The sequence below is a fragment of the Ylistrum balloti genome, unplaced genomic scaffold, assembly GCF_031769215.1.
Source record: "Ylistrum balloti isolate Yb309-2 unplaced genomic scaffold, AGI_CSIRO_Ybal_v1 Utg371252, whole genome shotgun sequence".
NCBI classification, from domain to species: Eukaryota; Metazoa; Mollusca; class Bivalvia; order Pectinida; family Pectinidae; genus Ylistrum; species Ylistrum balloti.
This window is the reverse complement of record NW_026782677.1, coordinates 145,142-162,806: the sequence shown is the minus strand read 5'-3', so window position 1 is coordinate 162,806 and position 17,665 is coordinate 145,142. Positions and strand designations below refer to the sequence as shown.

The 17,665-nt window shown below is 31.9% G+C and overlaps 1 protein-coding gene across 1 annotated transcript; it reads right to left on the bottom strand.

Annotated features, from left to right (window-relative positions):
- Positions 1 to 204: 204 nt before the first annotated feature.
- LOC132561651 (homeobox protein unc-4 homolog) lies at positions 205 to 13,122 on the bottom strand. The gene is made up of 3 exons (XM_060226353.1): positions 12,813 to 13,122; positions 11,192 to 11,367; positions 205 to 993 (listed from the first exon to the last, which is right to left on the bottom strand). Exons 1-3 carry the CDS (start codon positions 13,120 to 13,122, stop codon positions 205 to 207), a joined length of 1,275 nt encoding a protein of 424 aa, XP_060082336.1.
- Between the last annotated feature and the right edge of the window lie 4,543 nt (positions 13,123 to 17,665).

Sequence of the window (17,665 nt, the reverse complement as noted above, 5' to 3'; positions counted from 1 at the left end):
AACGTATTACACTTTCACCAAACCATATTATCATTTGGAATTAACTTTAAAATATTGACATATTTTAGAAAGGTTTTCGACTATATCAATCAAATAAATCTTTTCAAAAAATGGAAATAAGGAAACAACAAGAGCATTATATTGTCACCAGATTCGACCAGCAGAGGTACGGGTTAGCACTTGACCAGCAAGGGTCAGCACTGGTCAGTGGCTATGATGAGAGTGCACTGATATGTTATCGTCCGATTCTTCATCGTCGCCATAATGACTTCTATCATCACCATGATACCTTGAAGCGTCAATCTCGTTAGCACTATGGCTATCATCGACGTCAACGTCGTTTTTATTTTCTTCATTATTTACACACACACTAGCACATCCGGGGCTATACACGGAAATGTCCGAACAATCTTCGTCATCGTCCGATGCGTGAGGTCGTTGTTCTACTATAAAACCAACAGGTTGTGTGATTGGATAAAGTGGCATCATGCCAAGTCCGAGAGCGTTCACAGATTTACTTGCTTGTACACGAGGATACTTTGAGTTGGGACGACGACCACGTGGGACTTTAGGTGTTTCTAACAAACTGTCAATACTAAACGAACACTTCCGATCTCCCGATTCTTCATCGGGATTTTCAATGCAAGGTAGTTCATTATTACGATTCTCAGAAGCCGGTGATGCTAACCTATTGTCGTTTTCACAGCAGCTCTCATTCTCAGAGGGACTAGTTTCTGAACCAGAATGTAACATCATATTCGTAACTCCTTTGTTTTCTTGAAGGGATTTACGTTTTTCTTCGAGCTTTCTGAGACGTTCTTCCTGTTTCTTCCTCTTTTTATCCATTCGTTCTTGTTCTCTTTTCTTGATTTCATCTGGATCCATTGGCGCACCACTGGCTGTTTGCGGCTGAGCATTGTGTGCAGGGCGTCCTGGACCTTTTTTGGTATTCTCTTTCTTGCGCCATTTCGCTCGTCTGTTTTGGAACCAAACCTGAAGAAAACAAATATCATGTTAAAATATTCAAGAAATTATCCCATCATCAATCATTACACCAAATGTAAAAAGCATCATGGAAAAGAAAAGAAAATGACAAATAACATTCTTAAACGTCTTTGTTTATTGCAAATAAATGTGTTCTTTTCTATCAAGCGTATCATGTGTACATCAAGGAATTGTTGAATTCTGCAGTCAACTAGAATTACACCCGCAGTCGATAATGCTATAAATAAATTTGTTATTTGTGTTTTCTTCATTGATGTACATAACCTGTTAAGGGCGTGTTTTTAACTACTGGAAACAATACACATAAAAAAAAAACAAAAATTGTTGTGGCTGTATGTTGTGTTCGTTCAGCTGATTCGTCTCCTCGGGGCATCCATTACAAGGCAGCTCATCTCTTTAAAATCTGAATGATTTCAATCATGAAATCAAATTCAATTAAGACTCCTACCCAGGTGAAGAGATTCAAACTACTACGATCAAAAGTGCCAGGATATGACACAGGCTTTGAGATCAGATTTATCGCCACACATGGAGTTACAACTTAACTCGGATTGGCTGGAAATCGAAATACGCGTGGGACATGTATTAATGCATAGGCATGTTCTGTCACTGCGTTTAGTATCAACTTAAATCCTCAAAACATCTTCGACATAAAATTTGAATATTCAAACTATAATTTTCTCAATTTAAACTTAATTTAATGTCTCTATGTAATCTTAATTGATACAGTTTGTTCTATCGATCTTGCTCTAGATTACAACAGATTTCTTTTAAACACCAAAATAACAATACATTTGACATGCTTTGCGTTGTATTTCTTCCCTTTAAAAAGAAAGATACTTTCTAATTTTACAGTCACTTACGTGTTATAATCACAAATTATTTTTTTTAAAATAACAACTTTTAAGACATTTCACTTATGCGAGTGTTTGTATAGTCACATTACGGATTTTTCATTTTGTATACACTCATTCCCATTCAGTTGCATACAATTACTTATCTGATATATTACTTCCCTTTGGGGCAATTTAAAATTTTCTTTAGCAGCAATCTTGGGTTCCCTTTTCAAATATGAAATGTCAATTTACACTTAAAAAGCGCAGTCTTAATTCCCTTTCACGTACATAGGGATTGAATTGCGATAACATAATGATATCAAATGCATAAAATTGCGACATTATTCAAGCATGCGATGGTGATGGGTATTTTATTGACAAAGTAACTAATATCTCATTTAATCACTTAAATTAGTTATTGTACTTTTACATTTGATGGGAAAGAAATGTTAGTCTTGATGCTTGGGATAATATCATCACTGAAAAGCCCCACGTGACATCTTAACCATGTCAATATCCTTAATGGGGAGAAACATACAACACGGTGTTCATTTCACCCATTCATCGGTCAGAATTAACACTCTAATGTCAACAATTACTCGTGAACGCGATTTAGATCGTTTACAAAACATGACGGAAAAAATCAAGATTCTAGACAAAATTACCCTTAATGTATTTTAGCTATAAATGAGCGTCCGCATTTCTGGCTGAAGGATACAGCTAATAAATCGAAGTGATTACATTTCTATGAATTAATTATTCCGTAGTCTGGTTTAATATCAATTAGCAATTTCTGTATATAAAGTTAACAAACCAGTTTTTCATCGTGGCAGATGTCGTTTAGGTAAAAGGTTAAACAAAGTGGTAAAAATCAGTTCTTAACATTCCCATCAATTATAAATTGGCGGCAATCAATCTCTTCGTTAATTATATTGAATAATTGATATTTCTATTTAGTTTACTTTTTGTTTTCAGTACTAAATAAGACTATCAAACCCTGTAATTGTTAAATACTGATGCAGTTCATAGCTGACAAAAGCTGTCAGGAAAAGGCGATAGTACTGTGTTAATATTTTATCAGACTTTTAAAGAAAAGGACGTTTAATTGATGTGCAGTTGGAATGGATAGCTTTGTGTCCTTCATTAAACATTCAGATAGACTCTAAGACAAAATCATAGGCGGAAAGCACATCCTCAGGCAACAGCCGGTAAACACAGTATCATTTCATGTTATTTTAAACGACAGCGAAACAACCTCGGTGTATGTGTGTGGCAATGTATTTGGTTCAGTGAGTATAGTTTTTTTTATCATATAATATTTATAGAAACAAACACTATGTATCTTTGTCATTCATTGTTTATTGTTTATATACAATTATATCTGGTTATTAGAATTGTGTATCTGTCAGGTTATATAAGTAAAATTATAAATACATTCCAAACAATAGTTAATTAGAAATTTGAAATTATCATATTTTCATTTTGTTCTAGACAAATAATCTTATCTGGTAAACATGTGATAATTACATTTTTTATTCAGTTTTTTTTTTTTTTTTTTTTTCATTTATTTAAAATATTATTTAACAACTGCTAAAATATAGACCCTTAAATTCCTCTCCGTTTACAGACTACCTGTGCACTTCCGATTTACCATCCCTTTTGTCTTTTACAATTGTCATTCCAATATTGTTACACCCGTCGGTGAATATCCTGTCAAATATTTTTTTAAAAGCCGCTAAAATTAAATTTCAAACAAAGACGATCATAACCACCTCGAACCTTACGTATGTTTTAAATATCTTATCTCTATCACCAAGTCTTCAAATTTGTGCAGTTTTTCAATTACCAATGACTCAAGATCATGTGCATATCAATGTACATGTAAGTTAATTGTCTACTGATTAATCAACCAGATTTAATTAAGGCAATCAGTTGCTACAAAAATTGTCGGCTCATTAATTAGACAGGGTTAATGATTTAATCAAGTAACAAAATTTCAGTGCTCTCATTGTTCAAATAATGCTGACATCATCTTAGGGTATTTGTATAATGTCCTTTTTTACATCTTTTTTACGACATAAGATGTTTGGTGAAGAACCATTACGATATCTCCCCAAAGTGCCATATGTTACAGTGTATTCACGTTTTCTTTCAGTAAACATTCATTAACTAAGAAAAGTGAAGAACTGAAAATTATATCTGATAGTCATCGTTACTACTTTAGTTTAAATATTTCTCATTTCGTTTTTGGTTGAACATTGAAATTGTTCTTTTAAGTGTAGAAAATTTCTCAACATTAGTATTTTGATAAAGGATATGAGAATTAAATGATTTTGTCGTATTTTTTTTAGTGTAAATTTGTTTTCAATGACTTCAATGAAGTTATAATATCTTATCTTCAGATGCAATATAAAGTTTTGTGTTTGAACCAAACTTGACCATTAAGTACCTGATACTAAAACCTACAACTAGGCTTTAACATCACCTTTTTATCAGACTGCATTGCTGTGGTCTCTACAACTCACGAAAACATGACAATCCTGAGATTAGTAATTTTATGTCTCATTCTTAATCGTTAGTCATAAAAAATATAATCCAGCAGTTTGCTTAAGAGGTCCAATCAAGCTTCAACGATATTTGATAATGTTGGGATTGCCTACTGCAGATAAGTAGGTGTGGCCTAGTTAAGGTTGATAGATGGTTGAAACACCGCCTAGGATAGCAGGGGGAGAATACAGCAATCACACGTGCACTCAAGTTCACTGGATAAATGAAGATCCTACAGAACTTCACAAACATAACAATAGATTTGTTTGCAAGCATCTTTATAGCTACGCTATATCACACTTATTACAGGAATCAAACCGCTCAGCGTAAGATCGGTTTGTTATCTGAGAAGACGTACCCAATACTTTACCCGAGATATACCTGTTTTAAGCTGGATTCATTTCATGCAGTAAAGTCGGCACGAATTACACTAATTGAATTAAGGGCCTACGTGGACAGATGGAGAGAAACAAAATTATGGGGTTTGTTTGTAAAACGACACAGGTAAAGCCATCGTGCTTTCTCAACTGTATCAGTAAAAATATACCCTTCCTTAAAACGCCACCACAGAATTTCTTTGCTCATTGATAGAGCTAATTATGGGTAGATTTACGACTAGCATGGGCTGTATACTTTAAGAGTTGTTTCCATCAATTTGCTTTAGTAACATTCAACAGTTAATATCGTATTATACGAAGTCTACTTTAATGCCTCGAAAGGAAATAAAGTGAATTGAAGAACAAAATACAGTTGATAATTCTTAAGTAAACTTTGTTAATCAGCATTTTGTCCACAACTGAAAAATAGATTACTTTTAATTTTACTGTGCACATCTGACAATTTGATTAAAAACACAATATATTGTCTACGAAAATACAACTGAGTGCGTTAATCTTTAGATTTTTTAACAAAAAATGATGGCATAACACTAAATCCAGAATTGTTCGTGTTCCAGATCGATTTTCCATCAACTTTTCTTTTTCATGTATAAGAAACTTTACTTACTTTGTATTGATTTTTTAAAAACTTTCCTTAAGTTTTATTTTTCACATACTTTATTATATCATTTTTTTCCGTCTCGTATAAAATTTGACTGCGCTTTTTGATAAAATTTGGCTGGTACCATGCATTTCTGGCAGGATTGATAAAAACTTGACACATAATGTAAACATGACACGGACCGAAAGATTTTTTAAGAATGTATGCATTAAATCTAGTTCTTTCTATTTTTTCTATGTATGAAACCGAACCAAAAAAGTATCTTGTTCCCAATTAACCCAACAAAGGGTAGTTTAGCGAGATTCGACAAAGAGACGGTGGTATATTAGTGCAAACCGTGACGTAAATTTGGCAGGCTTGGTGTTAGTAGCTGTCATTCAGCCTTATCTCAAGGTGGTATGTGAAAGGTTTGTCTTAATGCCTATTCAGCCTACCAAGCGACCTGTATTCAGGGTAACCAGGTCTTGTTTAGTCTTCACGTATCCGACATACATAACCTCCTCCAATCCGCGCCAGATTTCGTTAGACCTCCCACCCCTTATTGTGATAGTTTTTCATATGTGTATGTAAATATGTAAACATTTACCCGTGCAATGTAAATATGCATTAAATAGATACAAAAATAAACATATATTGTAGAAAACATGGTGTATTTAATTGCATTGTGTCTAAAAATACACCGAGAAAAAAAATAAAATTGGATTATGATATCGTTAAATTAATAAGCTGCTAATATTTGGTATTATCAATTTTTATTATAAAAACAAAAATGCTTAATTTTTTACTTTTGATAGGTGTGGGATAACAGAATTTCCAAATAATAAAACATAACATAAATGAAAGACAATAATAAAGACCACAAATTGTATTCAATGTTTAAGAATTCGTCTGAACATAAAATATATAATACCCAACATAAGAAAAAAATAGTTAACATGAGGAAACCGAAAGACTTGTCACAAACGAATTAGTAAGGGATAAGATCCTTCTAAAATCTTTAATTATACTGTACTCAACAGTAAGATTATAATTAAACAGTTAAAGGGTTACTTTAAGTTTACCTATGTTAGGGGGCGGTAAGTTTGGTATACTGAGTACGTCTTGGGTCATTAAAAAGCATACTTCAAACATATAAAAACTGATACGCAGCGAGATAAAGGGAAAAATCACGCTTCATATGTCAAAACAATTGAAGAATTTCTTTCTTGTTAATAGAATAGAATTTATATCTATTTAGCCTGAAGAAACGCATTTTTCTTACTAATACCCTGTATTACACATATTTTAAATATTTTTTGGGAGTTTCTGCCATTGTTATTTTAAGGGAAAAATTAGAAATAATAAGTTCAGTTTTAATCGATTTGTCTTCTACTTGATTAGTATTTTTTCCGAAATGATTTAAATAAATATTAGTTATTAGTTAGATTCTGATGGTTAGTGAAACAAGTTATTCCTTTCCGCCGTTGTATGAATTACTAAATAATATCCTTATCTACATTTTTCTTTTCTCTTCATCAGTTATTCTAATGAAAAGTTTTTCTTCGGCTGGTATTCTTTTTGATGTACAATATACACCTATTCCTTCCCTTTCAGTTAAAATTAAAGACTATAAAGTAAATTCAATAATTAGACGCATTCATATTTTTGTAACTCGTGTAATTTAATTTGAAAATTCTTTCCTAGAAGTATTTGTTATTCATCTTTGTGTCATTGAATAAAATTTTATCTAACAAAAGCGAAAGTATTATAAAAGTCTAAGCGTCGACATCTGCAGCTGAAAATGAAAACATCAATCGTCCGGCAAATAGGAAAAATAAACTCTGAACAACGACTTATTTAAACAATGGACTTAATGGTCAATGGGTCAGCAAATATATCGACTTCTGGTTACGTGGTAATCCGACAGGACAAAAAAGGATAAAACAGGCAACTTGTTACAGGTAAATAAAGTGTAAGGTCTGTATGCGAACGGGTGGCAATTTTGTATGAAAGAGACACCTTGGTCGTTTGTAGTACAAACAAGGATTTCTTAAAAGCTTGATCAGGGCAAATCTTTACAAAAGCCGAGTAAATGTTGTCGTTTATCTCGAATTAAAGCCTCTTTGACCAGTCTTTTTAGTGTCGTTTGTAACCTCAAACACCATTGGCAAACATAATTGATTTGAAGTTTCTGAACACACTTTTGTTAATGAAGTGGTCGATTGTACAGGCATCCTACTGGTTAAGATATTAACTTCATCAATGCGTGGAATGAACTCTCTACACACGGGTAATAAACACATCAATCTACTCTAATTAGCTACTTTGATAAACGAATCCGATATTCTAAATCTTAGGCTAACATCTGTTTCGAATAACAAATATTAGTTATATTTGGTCAATTCTTCTACTTATGAATGTAAAATGAAAGTTTGATCATTTTAAAATTCAATACTATCATTAAAAATATATTCATTGCAAATTTTTGGTCAAACATATTCTCTCTTAATCGATATTTTTTTGTAAAATTTATCAAGGTACCCGTTGATTTAATACCATTCTTTTGTTAAAACGTATTCCAATATATCACAGTTAAATCGTAATATTTGTGTTTAATACGTTATCCGCTTGCTTGAAAGGATAGTAATTAATAGCTGGGCTAGTCATATTGATATATCGGGCACTAAACCTTCGATGCTCTGTTTCACTCTCTTAAAGCAAGGCTGTGTGAATTACCAACGTCACTCGCATGTGGAAAATATAAGACAATAAATTAGCGAACAATTAAGATTAATTTGTCATTTATCCCGTTACCAGCTAATCTAGTACCACGAGTCCCTTTAGCTGATGCTTGAGAGCCCCTACAAGAAGATGACTACATGGCCTTCCGTCTCAGAATCAGCCACATTGATTGACATTCTGGATGATACGCAATCCACAGTATGGTCAACATCATCAAATAGTTAGGAAAATTATTAATCAAAATTAAAATATTGAAAGAAAATACGAACACAGACGATGTTTTCATCAATACGAAAATAGCATAACATGTATTAAAAGAAATTTACAAAAATGATATTTATGAAAAGAACCAAGAGTTTTAATGACAGTAGAAATATAGAATACAAAGCTGACTTCATTGGGGGTGAACAGACTATGAATTTGATGTTTATGGAAGTGAGACCTTATCCCAACAACAATCATTTCCGGAAGAATGTTCACGGAGTCGGCTTCAGGGGCTAGACTCCTGACTATTATCCACAGCACAGCAATTTCCCTTCATTTGGGTACAAGTAATTAGTGTAACAATAAATGATATCAAGGGGCCATTAGTTTCAGGAAATACGACGAGAAAGTTGTTGGCCTCTTGATTCAAACCGTTGTTAATGGATTTCGTTATATGGGGATAATAATACTAGCAGTACTTCTTATATTCTTAAACACATCAATTTGTTATACCGATTGGAGAGACGTGATCAATTACACAGATTGGCCTCGCCTATAGCCGATTGCCAGTTTTATTATTCCACAAGTCAGATTCCGGAGAAATTCTATTATTATAAGTAATGAAGATGTTTCAATGGCGAAATTGATGAAGCTTATGGAAACATCTGATGTAAAACATCACAAAGGATATCACGAACAAATGAATGCAACTAATATGGTCATAACTTTAAGATACTGCTTCACGGATAGTCTTTGTACAAGATTATCTTAAATCAATGGTCAAATATGTATTTAGAAAATAGAGTTCCAGAAACATATTATGTTAGTTTTTATTTTTCTTTGCGAGAGATTTTTTCCCTGGGTCATTAGCACAACTTAGGGTGTTTAGAATATAACTTTATTTTATTTTATCTCTGTATTTTAATCTGTTTAATGCATCCATTCACGCATTAAGACATTAAAACATGGTAAATCGAGATAAGTGTTTTGTATTTATAAAGCAGGTAAACTTTTAGATAAAAATATCAATTTCCCTTAGGCGATGGAATCTAGGTGAGACTCTTAATGTTTTGTCACTTTCTTCTAGTACTTTGTTTAGCGACAATATGTACCCATCATGATAATGACCAGCCGATGGTGTATAAGTGTCGAAATACTCCCCAGGCTATAAATCAGTCACACAGATCATTTGATGGATTGTTGGTGGACACTGACGAACCAATATGTTCTTTACAAGTCTTTATATCCTTCCGTCATCTGTCAGGTTTATTCGTTTAGCAATAATTTCTGTATCCTCTGTAGTTCTAAGCAAGGGCATATACACAACAAATAGAAAATAGATCCTATGCATGCACCAAAATGATTGATATATTGACGCTATAATTATTTTTTCCGATGAATGATTGAATTCATGGAATATTTGATTAGCTTTTGTCTTATCGATGTGGCCTGTCTGTCTCGGCATCAACACAATGTCAATAAATTGTACATTTATTAATTTCCCTTTAGTTAGTGTTGTCCTCATAAAAAAGCGAGACATACACCATTTACATGTGTCATAGGATAGTCTTTTGGTTTATGGTCGGTTATAACCGGGTTTTATCAACCATTGCTGTAATACGTTAATAAATACCTCACATTCTATAGTTTTACAGTCATCACAACAAAAGTGATTTATAGTGAGTACTAATGTATATCGACAGAAGAAATGTATAATATCGATTTTACTTGTGTCGAGAAGTGTCAATCGACCTATAAGTGCATGGTGCATATTTTATTACATATATATTATATTATTTGTGTATTATAATAATAGTAGTATAAGCATCAAACGCATTAACTTCAACTTGTATGATTTATAAATATATCACTTTTAAAAAACATTTTCATTGGTTTTCGGTAATACTTTCTAGATATTAGATATTATTTGCTGCACTTAATTTTTTAACTTAGGAAAATAATACTTCATTGTAGTGAAATATTTTGAAAATAAAAATAAAAATCACTTGCCATATAAAGGTACTCCTGTGAGATTACAGAAACAAAAGAATCAGTAAAATTACTTATGAAATAATTATCACAAATAAAAAAGTTCTGACTCTGTAAAATAATACGTCTCTTATATCAAGTACACAAACTATTACTATTATCCATCAGTTATCAACATTTTTATATAACCAGCAAAGCATTGTAAAGGACTCTTTGGAGTGAAGCCGCGAGAAATTTGCGTGTTTTAAGTGATTATCATTTACTATTTTCGGATTAATGTTTTAATCCATCTTTTTATTTATGAATTATTATTGTTTCTATTTTCAAATATTGTTGTAAAAATGATATCAGATTTTCATCTATCTATTAAATGTCGGTTGAATAATATTACCACTTATCTGTTTCTATAGATGTTTGATGCGTTATATAAGGGGTATAACACTATATTATCTTAATTTTCACATTTAGGCATAAACCTCAAAATATTTCGAAATAATATATATGATAAATATTTAGTAATGACAAACAAGGGTATGAGATTTATGTATGCGTGTGTGTCTAAGGATCATTCAGTGCTAAATATTCGAACCCTTCGAACGAACTGTGATGAAAAGACTATATGAAAGTATGAAATGGCAAATCAAACTTGTGTTTAAGAAAGTGTATGTGTCTGTGTATTTAATCTACTTCACTGAGTGCATTTCGTTTCAGATCTATTAAAGATTTAAAATCATTAGATTTCGATATTTTCACTAAAGATCGACCAACGCACACGGCGTAGAATGTTTCAAAAAACAATTTACCATTCAGTTTCAAAGTTGTGAAGTCCATACAATTGATATACTATAAACGATGCCGTGTTGAATTTGAACTACGTTTTGAATACTAACCTGCACTCTAGATTCAACTAGATCCAAGCGTAACGCTAAAGCTTCTCTCATGAACACGTCGGGGTAGTGACTGTCTTGAAATGCTCGTTCAAGTTCTTCGAGTTGCCATCCGGTAAAATTAGTTCTTGTACGGCGCCGTTTTGCTGATGGACTTTCTCGATCCTCGTCATGCTTTTCTGTTATTAAAAAGAATACAAAATATACTCAAGTGTCAACAGTGCGGTATTAATAAGGAAAGACAATGTGTAGAAAGTAAAAAAAGGAAAATCATGATGTTTTTTCCATAAGAGAAATCCCGAAGAAAACGTCACACTAGATAAAAATGATTAAATTGATTCAGGACATTGATTTTGTGAGAAATATCTATGTTCACCATCTTTACTTCTTATTTAAGTAGATCGAGTAGGATAGGGATATGCATAAACTACAGTCATGATGTTGCGATACAAACATAATTGATGTATAACGTTTGTATATCATTCAAAGATATTTTTAACATTGAGAACGAAATTATTTCAACGCCGTGTTACATAATGAACAATTAATAGTTCAATATATAGTCATTATACAGGTAATAAATCCCTCATCTTGTACAGGATTTTGAGATTTTTCTCAGATTTTCCTCACATTTCCTTATATAATTCATACTTAAAGTTTCTAATTATCAAGTGTTTTGCAGCTTATTCATTTTATTTAAATCTTTATTGGCCTTGAATATTTATATCCTGAAAAAATAATTATTGTTAATTCATATAGATAAAAATATTAATAATATAATACAATTATGTTGTTTTCTTATACATGAGTACATATAGACTGTGTCGTTAAAATAATAATTTCCTTTCTTTATAGTTATACGTAATAAAGATAGAGGCCAGATAAAATCAGATTAGCAATTTTCCTATTTAGTAAATAACTTTGTAACTTAAATCTCTCAAACTTGCCTCGTTTACAATTATTCAATCATATCTAATCTATTTTCAAATAAGCAGTGCGATTATACAAGTATCCGTTAGGTGTTTATTTACCTACCTTATACGTTACCGAAAATATTTAAGCTTATAATACATCTATATATCTCCTAAGGGACATTTAGATTTTTAACAACATTCAATACCTTTAATAACTTAAATGATGTCTGGGACATAGCATAATTGACGGCATGAATGACGGCTAATCAAATGAATTGCTCTGTGTGAAAAAAATGTTAAAAACTGGTGAATTCACCTATTATAAATAATTAACCTGGCTGTTCTTAAGTTGAAAGAGCATGAATAATGAAAAAGAATTCATGAAGTAGCTATAGTTAAAACTAACATATGTCTTTCACAACCGTCATGAAATCATATTTATTGAATCATTCATAGGTTTTTAATTTTGTCGACATGTACTGATTGGTTGATAATTATTGAAAAAAGTTATTTATTTCTCTCTTAGAATAATTGAGACATTTCATTTACTATATATAGCCTTATAAAGAACATTAGAATAAACTCATACAAATGTTTTCATAACATAAAACTATTACTGTAAAGAATCATTATAAATCGTTTTCAGGCAAAAAATAGGATAAACAACGATTGCCAAATTCAATATCTATGATATTCTATTTAACTCTTACCTGGAGATTTTAAGACGTTTTTTTCAGATGATCCAGATAACGTATTATGTCTAGGAGAAGTTGAGGAAGGTGACAGCATGCCATCCATAGAGAAATTAACACGTGAATTTGAATGTCCATTATAATCAAAATGATACTGATTCCCAGCTGAATGAAGTCCAAGAGATGCAAACGGTCCACCTAAATGTGCATAACCAGATAAAGTAGACAGAATCCCGTATCCATGAGGATACCTCGCATCTATTAGGCTAAGAGGTCCAGTCATGATTCTTCGCCTGTTTACCTGTGTGTTTTCACTGTATGTCAACATACCGTGAGCGCTTGTGTTGTATTGATACCGCTTGGTGTCCTATCTCTCATTAGATATACGCGAAGTGTCGGCTATGACAGTCACTCGACCAATCAGACGCGAGCTAAACGGTGTCGACAAAGGGGGAGGGAAAGTCTCTCTCTCTCTGTTATGCATACCACGGCAAAATGTCCCCAAGCGGGCCAAGACAGTGTCTAAAGTATTAAACGAGAGCAAATTGTCTCGGTTTGATTGATGCCTAGATCACCAAGTCTGTTTGGCTAGCGTATGCTTCATTTCATCTAGGTACAGTGTAATACAAAAAAACCACTAGATAGAACTAATAATCACGGGTGAGATTTTAACTGTTTGATTACAAGATATATAGTAAAATATCATTTGCAATTTAAAAATGCTGTAAAAGATTTTTTTTCTAGCACTGAACATCATGGCACATTAATTATGGATATAAAACAAATACCATTATTCCTTGTTATGAGTATTTTATGGACGAAGTAATAATCTATATGTTGTGGTCATTTTTATTGCTTGGTATGTTTTTAATAGCCTTCAATACATATTTTATATAACTTGCAATCGTATATTTACGCATAGACCTCGATATTTCAATATGACTACAACACAGGTACCAAACTACAGGTAGGCCTTCGACCCGGCAGGCAATAGGGCATATCTAAAATACTTTGGATAAAATCTACTATAATGGCTGTATATAGGTACTCCTGGCTAGTTTCACTTGACACTTGTTCACATGGTTTCAATCAGAAAGGCTTTAATTTGACACCTGTTTACAGAAAATGAAATAGATTATATATCTGGAACTTGTGTTATAACAATGTACATCTATAATTGTGTCTTAGATGGAATCAGCCTGCCAACTTTCCAAGTAATTGTTGCTAAAGTGTCAATATCCTTGTCAACAAAATGATGTAAAAGTTGATAATATAATCAGTGAACTTCGGTATTGCACATGGAAAATTATATCATCGGTACAACTTAATATATACTTCAGCACGATAGAAAATAATTTCAGTTAAACTTAACATGAAATACTATTTTCCTCTCTGGGACAAATATGAGACATTATTCAATAGCATTTAAGCAAAATGTGACCTATAGAAATGCAAAACAGTTGAGAAATACTCAATAAATCAATTTATTTGATGAATCATATGCATTCTTAATTGTCATTTTTTAATTTCGATTTTCTAAATAACTATTTTTGCATTTGTAAAAACAGCACTTCCAACATATGTCCACACTTCTTATAAAAATTGAATACTGAGATGTGCATGTATTTACCTTTAACACAATATTAAATATTGAAACTAGCTAGCTTGTAACACACAAACTGATTGTCTTCTTAATGAACAAAAATAGCTTCTTCATGTTACACTGGTTCTCTTCCCAAATGAAATTTGCATTGGCGTGTTGTTGTGAAAGCATCAATACAAATTCATAATTAAACAATGAGTTTTATACGTAATTAGTATAACAATAGTTAAACAAATAGAAAGTCAAAAAGAAAATAAAAGGTTAATTCACAAACAGTGTTATCGGCTTATTAGATTTTCTCTTCTCAATGTAAATATTCCATATTCCGCTAGTATTCAAATTGTACAATTTAATAAATAATCAACAATCTATCATTTCCAAGGCATTCATTATAAAACCGATATCACTGTGTTCTGCATATGGATATATTTTATGTTTTCTTACAATATAAAGTATGTACTTTTATCAGACTTTTTTAATAACAATTTTACTCTTTATCGACACGATATTACAAATTAGAAATTGTGTCGTTTTTAAAGAGTATTCCATGAACTATTTTTTTCCAAAACTTACAATATAAATATGAAAATCTATATCAGCAAAGAGAAACAGGATGAAATAATGAAAAAAATCAAACAAACAAAAAACAAACAAAAAACTGTATTTTTATAACATTGTGTAATTAAAGAATATTTTGAACGTTGTTTTTTTCATATAAAAATTTTTTAAAAATCATGTCAACAATGATTAATGATATAAACAGCATTTCAATATCTTCATATTTAATATGATCGTAACAAGGTATACGAACAAAGAGTCAGCAACATAACCGAAAAAGACCATTAAACAAATAAGATTAAATTATATCAGTCACATATTGTTGCCTTCGAAATTACTATATATTTGCTGAATTGGCTACAAAAGTATCTTGAAAAAAGCATTTGTCTCATATGATGACAATACTTTGCGAATGAATTTGTGGAATTCGCAAACAATTAACAACCGTGGGTAAATACATGTAAAATAATATGTCAACAACAAACAAAACTATAATGATCAATTAATTGTTTTACCCGCCCATTCATTCATTAATTATTTCAATACAAATGAATACTGCTACGCCTAAATAGGGCTAATTACTACTTATCAATCTTATCAAATTTCAGAATACAATTAGATAAACAATGATATTAAGTGTAATCTGACAAGGATTGAGTTAGAAGACATCATTCACCAAAACTACCATAAATGGTGAATTTGATAAAACGCCATATCTATACTGACTTTGACATAACGATACCCTTCTAACGCACGACCGAAACGTCATCATCATTCTTCAGTCTCAGGTTTATTAGCTTAAGAATACACGTTGTTAAAATAAAAAAATAAAATTAAAATATTCACGTCAAAATGTAGCATTTTTTAAAGTCAGACTTAACTACAGAGAGTTTTGATAAAATACGAAAGCCAGGCACATCCGTTTCCACGGTTTTCAGATGAAAATGAAATGTCATAAATGCATATATAATGTCAGTTTGCTATTTAGCTGACAATGCTGTCTTGACTCGGTCCTGAGAGATAAGTTAATGAAACAGTATTAACAGGTGGATTTGTGACCATGCTAAATAGAAGCCCGTAAGCTAAGTACCACACCTGACTTTGATCACTGTTCCAGCCCCGAAACAGCACTGCCCCCTCTGGATTGTGAACAAGGCACTCTTTTGAAAGGACGACACCGAAACGTATCTTGTTCCTTACAGGGAACCTTTGAACCGATGCTTTATTATAGCAAAACACGACCTTTACGAAAATAAAATCAGTACATGTTGATAGAATACATTGCTAAATTGTTTGAAGAGTACTTCTCTGTCTTATAATTAGTAAAGGTTATATAGCAATTGATTAATCGGCTTGTGCAGAAGGGTCTGAGCTCCTCGGTACCATATTAAAATCAAAGGTTAAGAAAAACCTCCATATAGATCAGAAGACTCTTTACCAGTTACGTTCTGCATGATATATACTATAATTACACAGTATGACTAAACTTAAACGGGCGTTTGACCTGTGACGGCTACATGTTGGCATAACGAGTGGCCATAGCTCTCTATAATTGCCAGGTTATGTCCCTATGGGCTACCCTTGTTAACCAAAAATAAGTGAAATTGTGTTATCTTATATAACTACTAGGTGACCACACACATACATACCATATAAGTGGCTGTATCTTCAGGAAGGGAAGGATGTGATTTTAAAAAAAGGTTGATGGAGTTGCAGACAAGCATTTTTATCAGTACTCGAATACTGTTTACAAATATTTAATTTTTATTAAATGAAAAAAAAACAGAAGAAAAGAAAGTGATTTGTGAGAGATTTGTGTGAAACGTCATTCTAAAAGAGGAGTAAATTCTCAAAACACTGCTGTGGAAATAAAAATAATTTTCAGTGATAACTTTCCGTTAAATTTAGTTTTTTTCTTCATATTCAAATGATGTTTCCACTTGGTCGAATATTAAATATTTTCAATCTAAATGTTCGATGTAAAATATTTCAATAAAAACCTAATTTAAATATTTTGTGGTATCACTTAATTTACTCGCGTCTCAAAACGAAACCTTATAATTTTTTTTCTCTCTGCAACAAAACTTAGCAAGTGTAGCAAGGTAAATTCGGTCGTCCACATTGAACAAATAATGTACACAATTATTTAATATTAAAGATTCACAACTATTTAATGAAACCAAAAATTATCTGTGTTTGTCCTCAAACAGTCAGAAAGGTTAATGAAACATTTATAAAGATATCAAATAGATGCAAAAGTGAATAATGTATTGGAAATAGACCACAGAAAAATGATGCAATGGTTTTCCAGATTCGTTAAACCGGAAGCTATAAATGGTCCCTTAAGTTGGATGGTAATTTCTATAAATATTTACCTAATTATCATTTGGTTACTAGTCCATTACGGGTGAAAAGAATCGGATCTAAGTAACAGCAATTGTCTGACACATTAACTGTGAAAATAGAGGACGGCCCAATAGTTTCTGATGTATTTCAATATGTACATATTTACATCTGTCTATGATCACTTATAACCCTTTGCTGAAAACAAAAAAGGTGTATAATTCACTGATACGCATTCGATTAACAAATAAATCAGTAATTCCCAGCTATTCTGGTATTTGAAATCTACATCAATAGAGACACGTTTCCTTAGTCTAGCTCCGTTATAGAAAAGGGGGCACTTTATTGGCTCTTCTGCCATGCATGT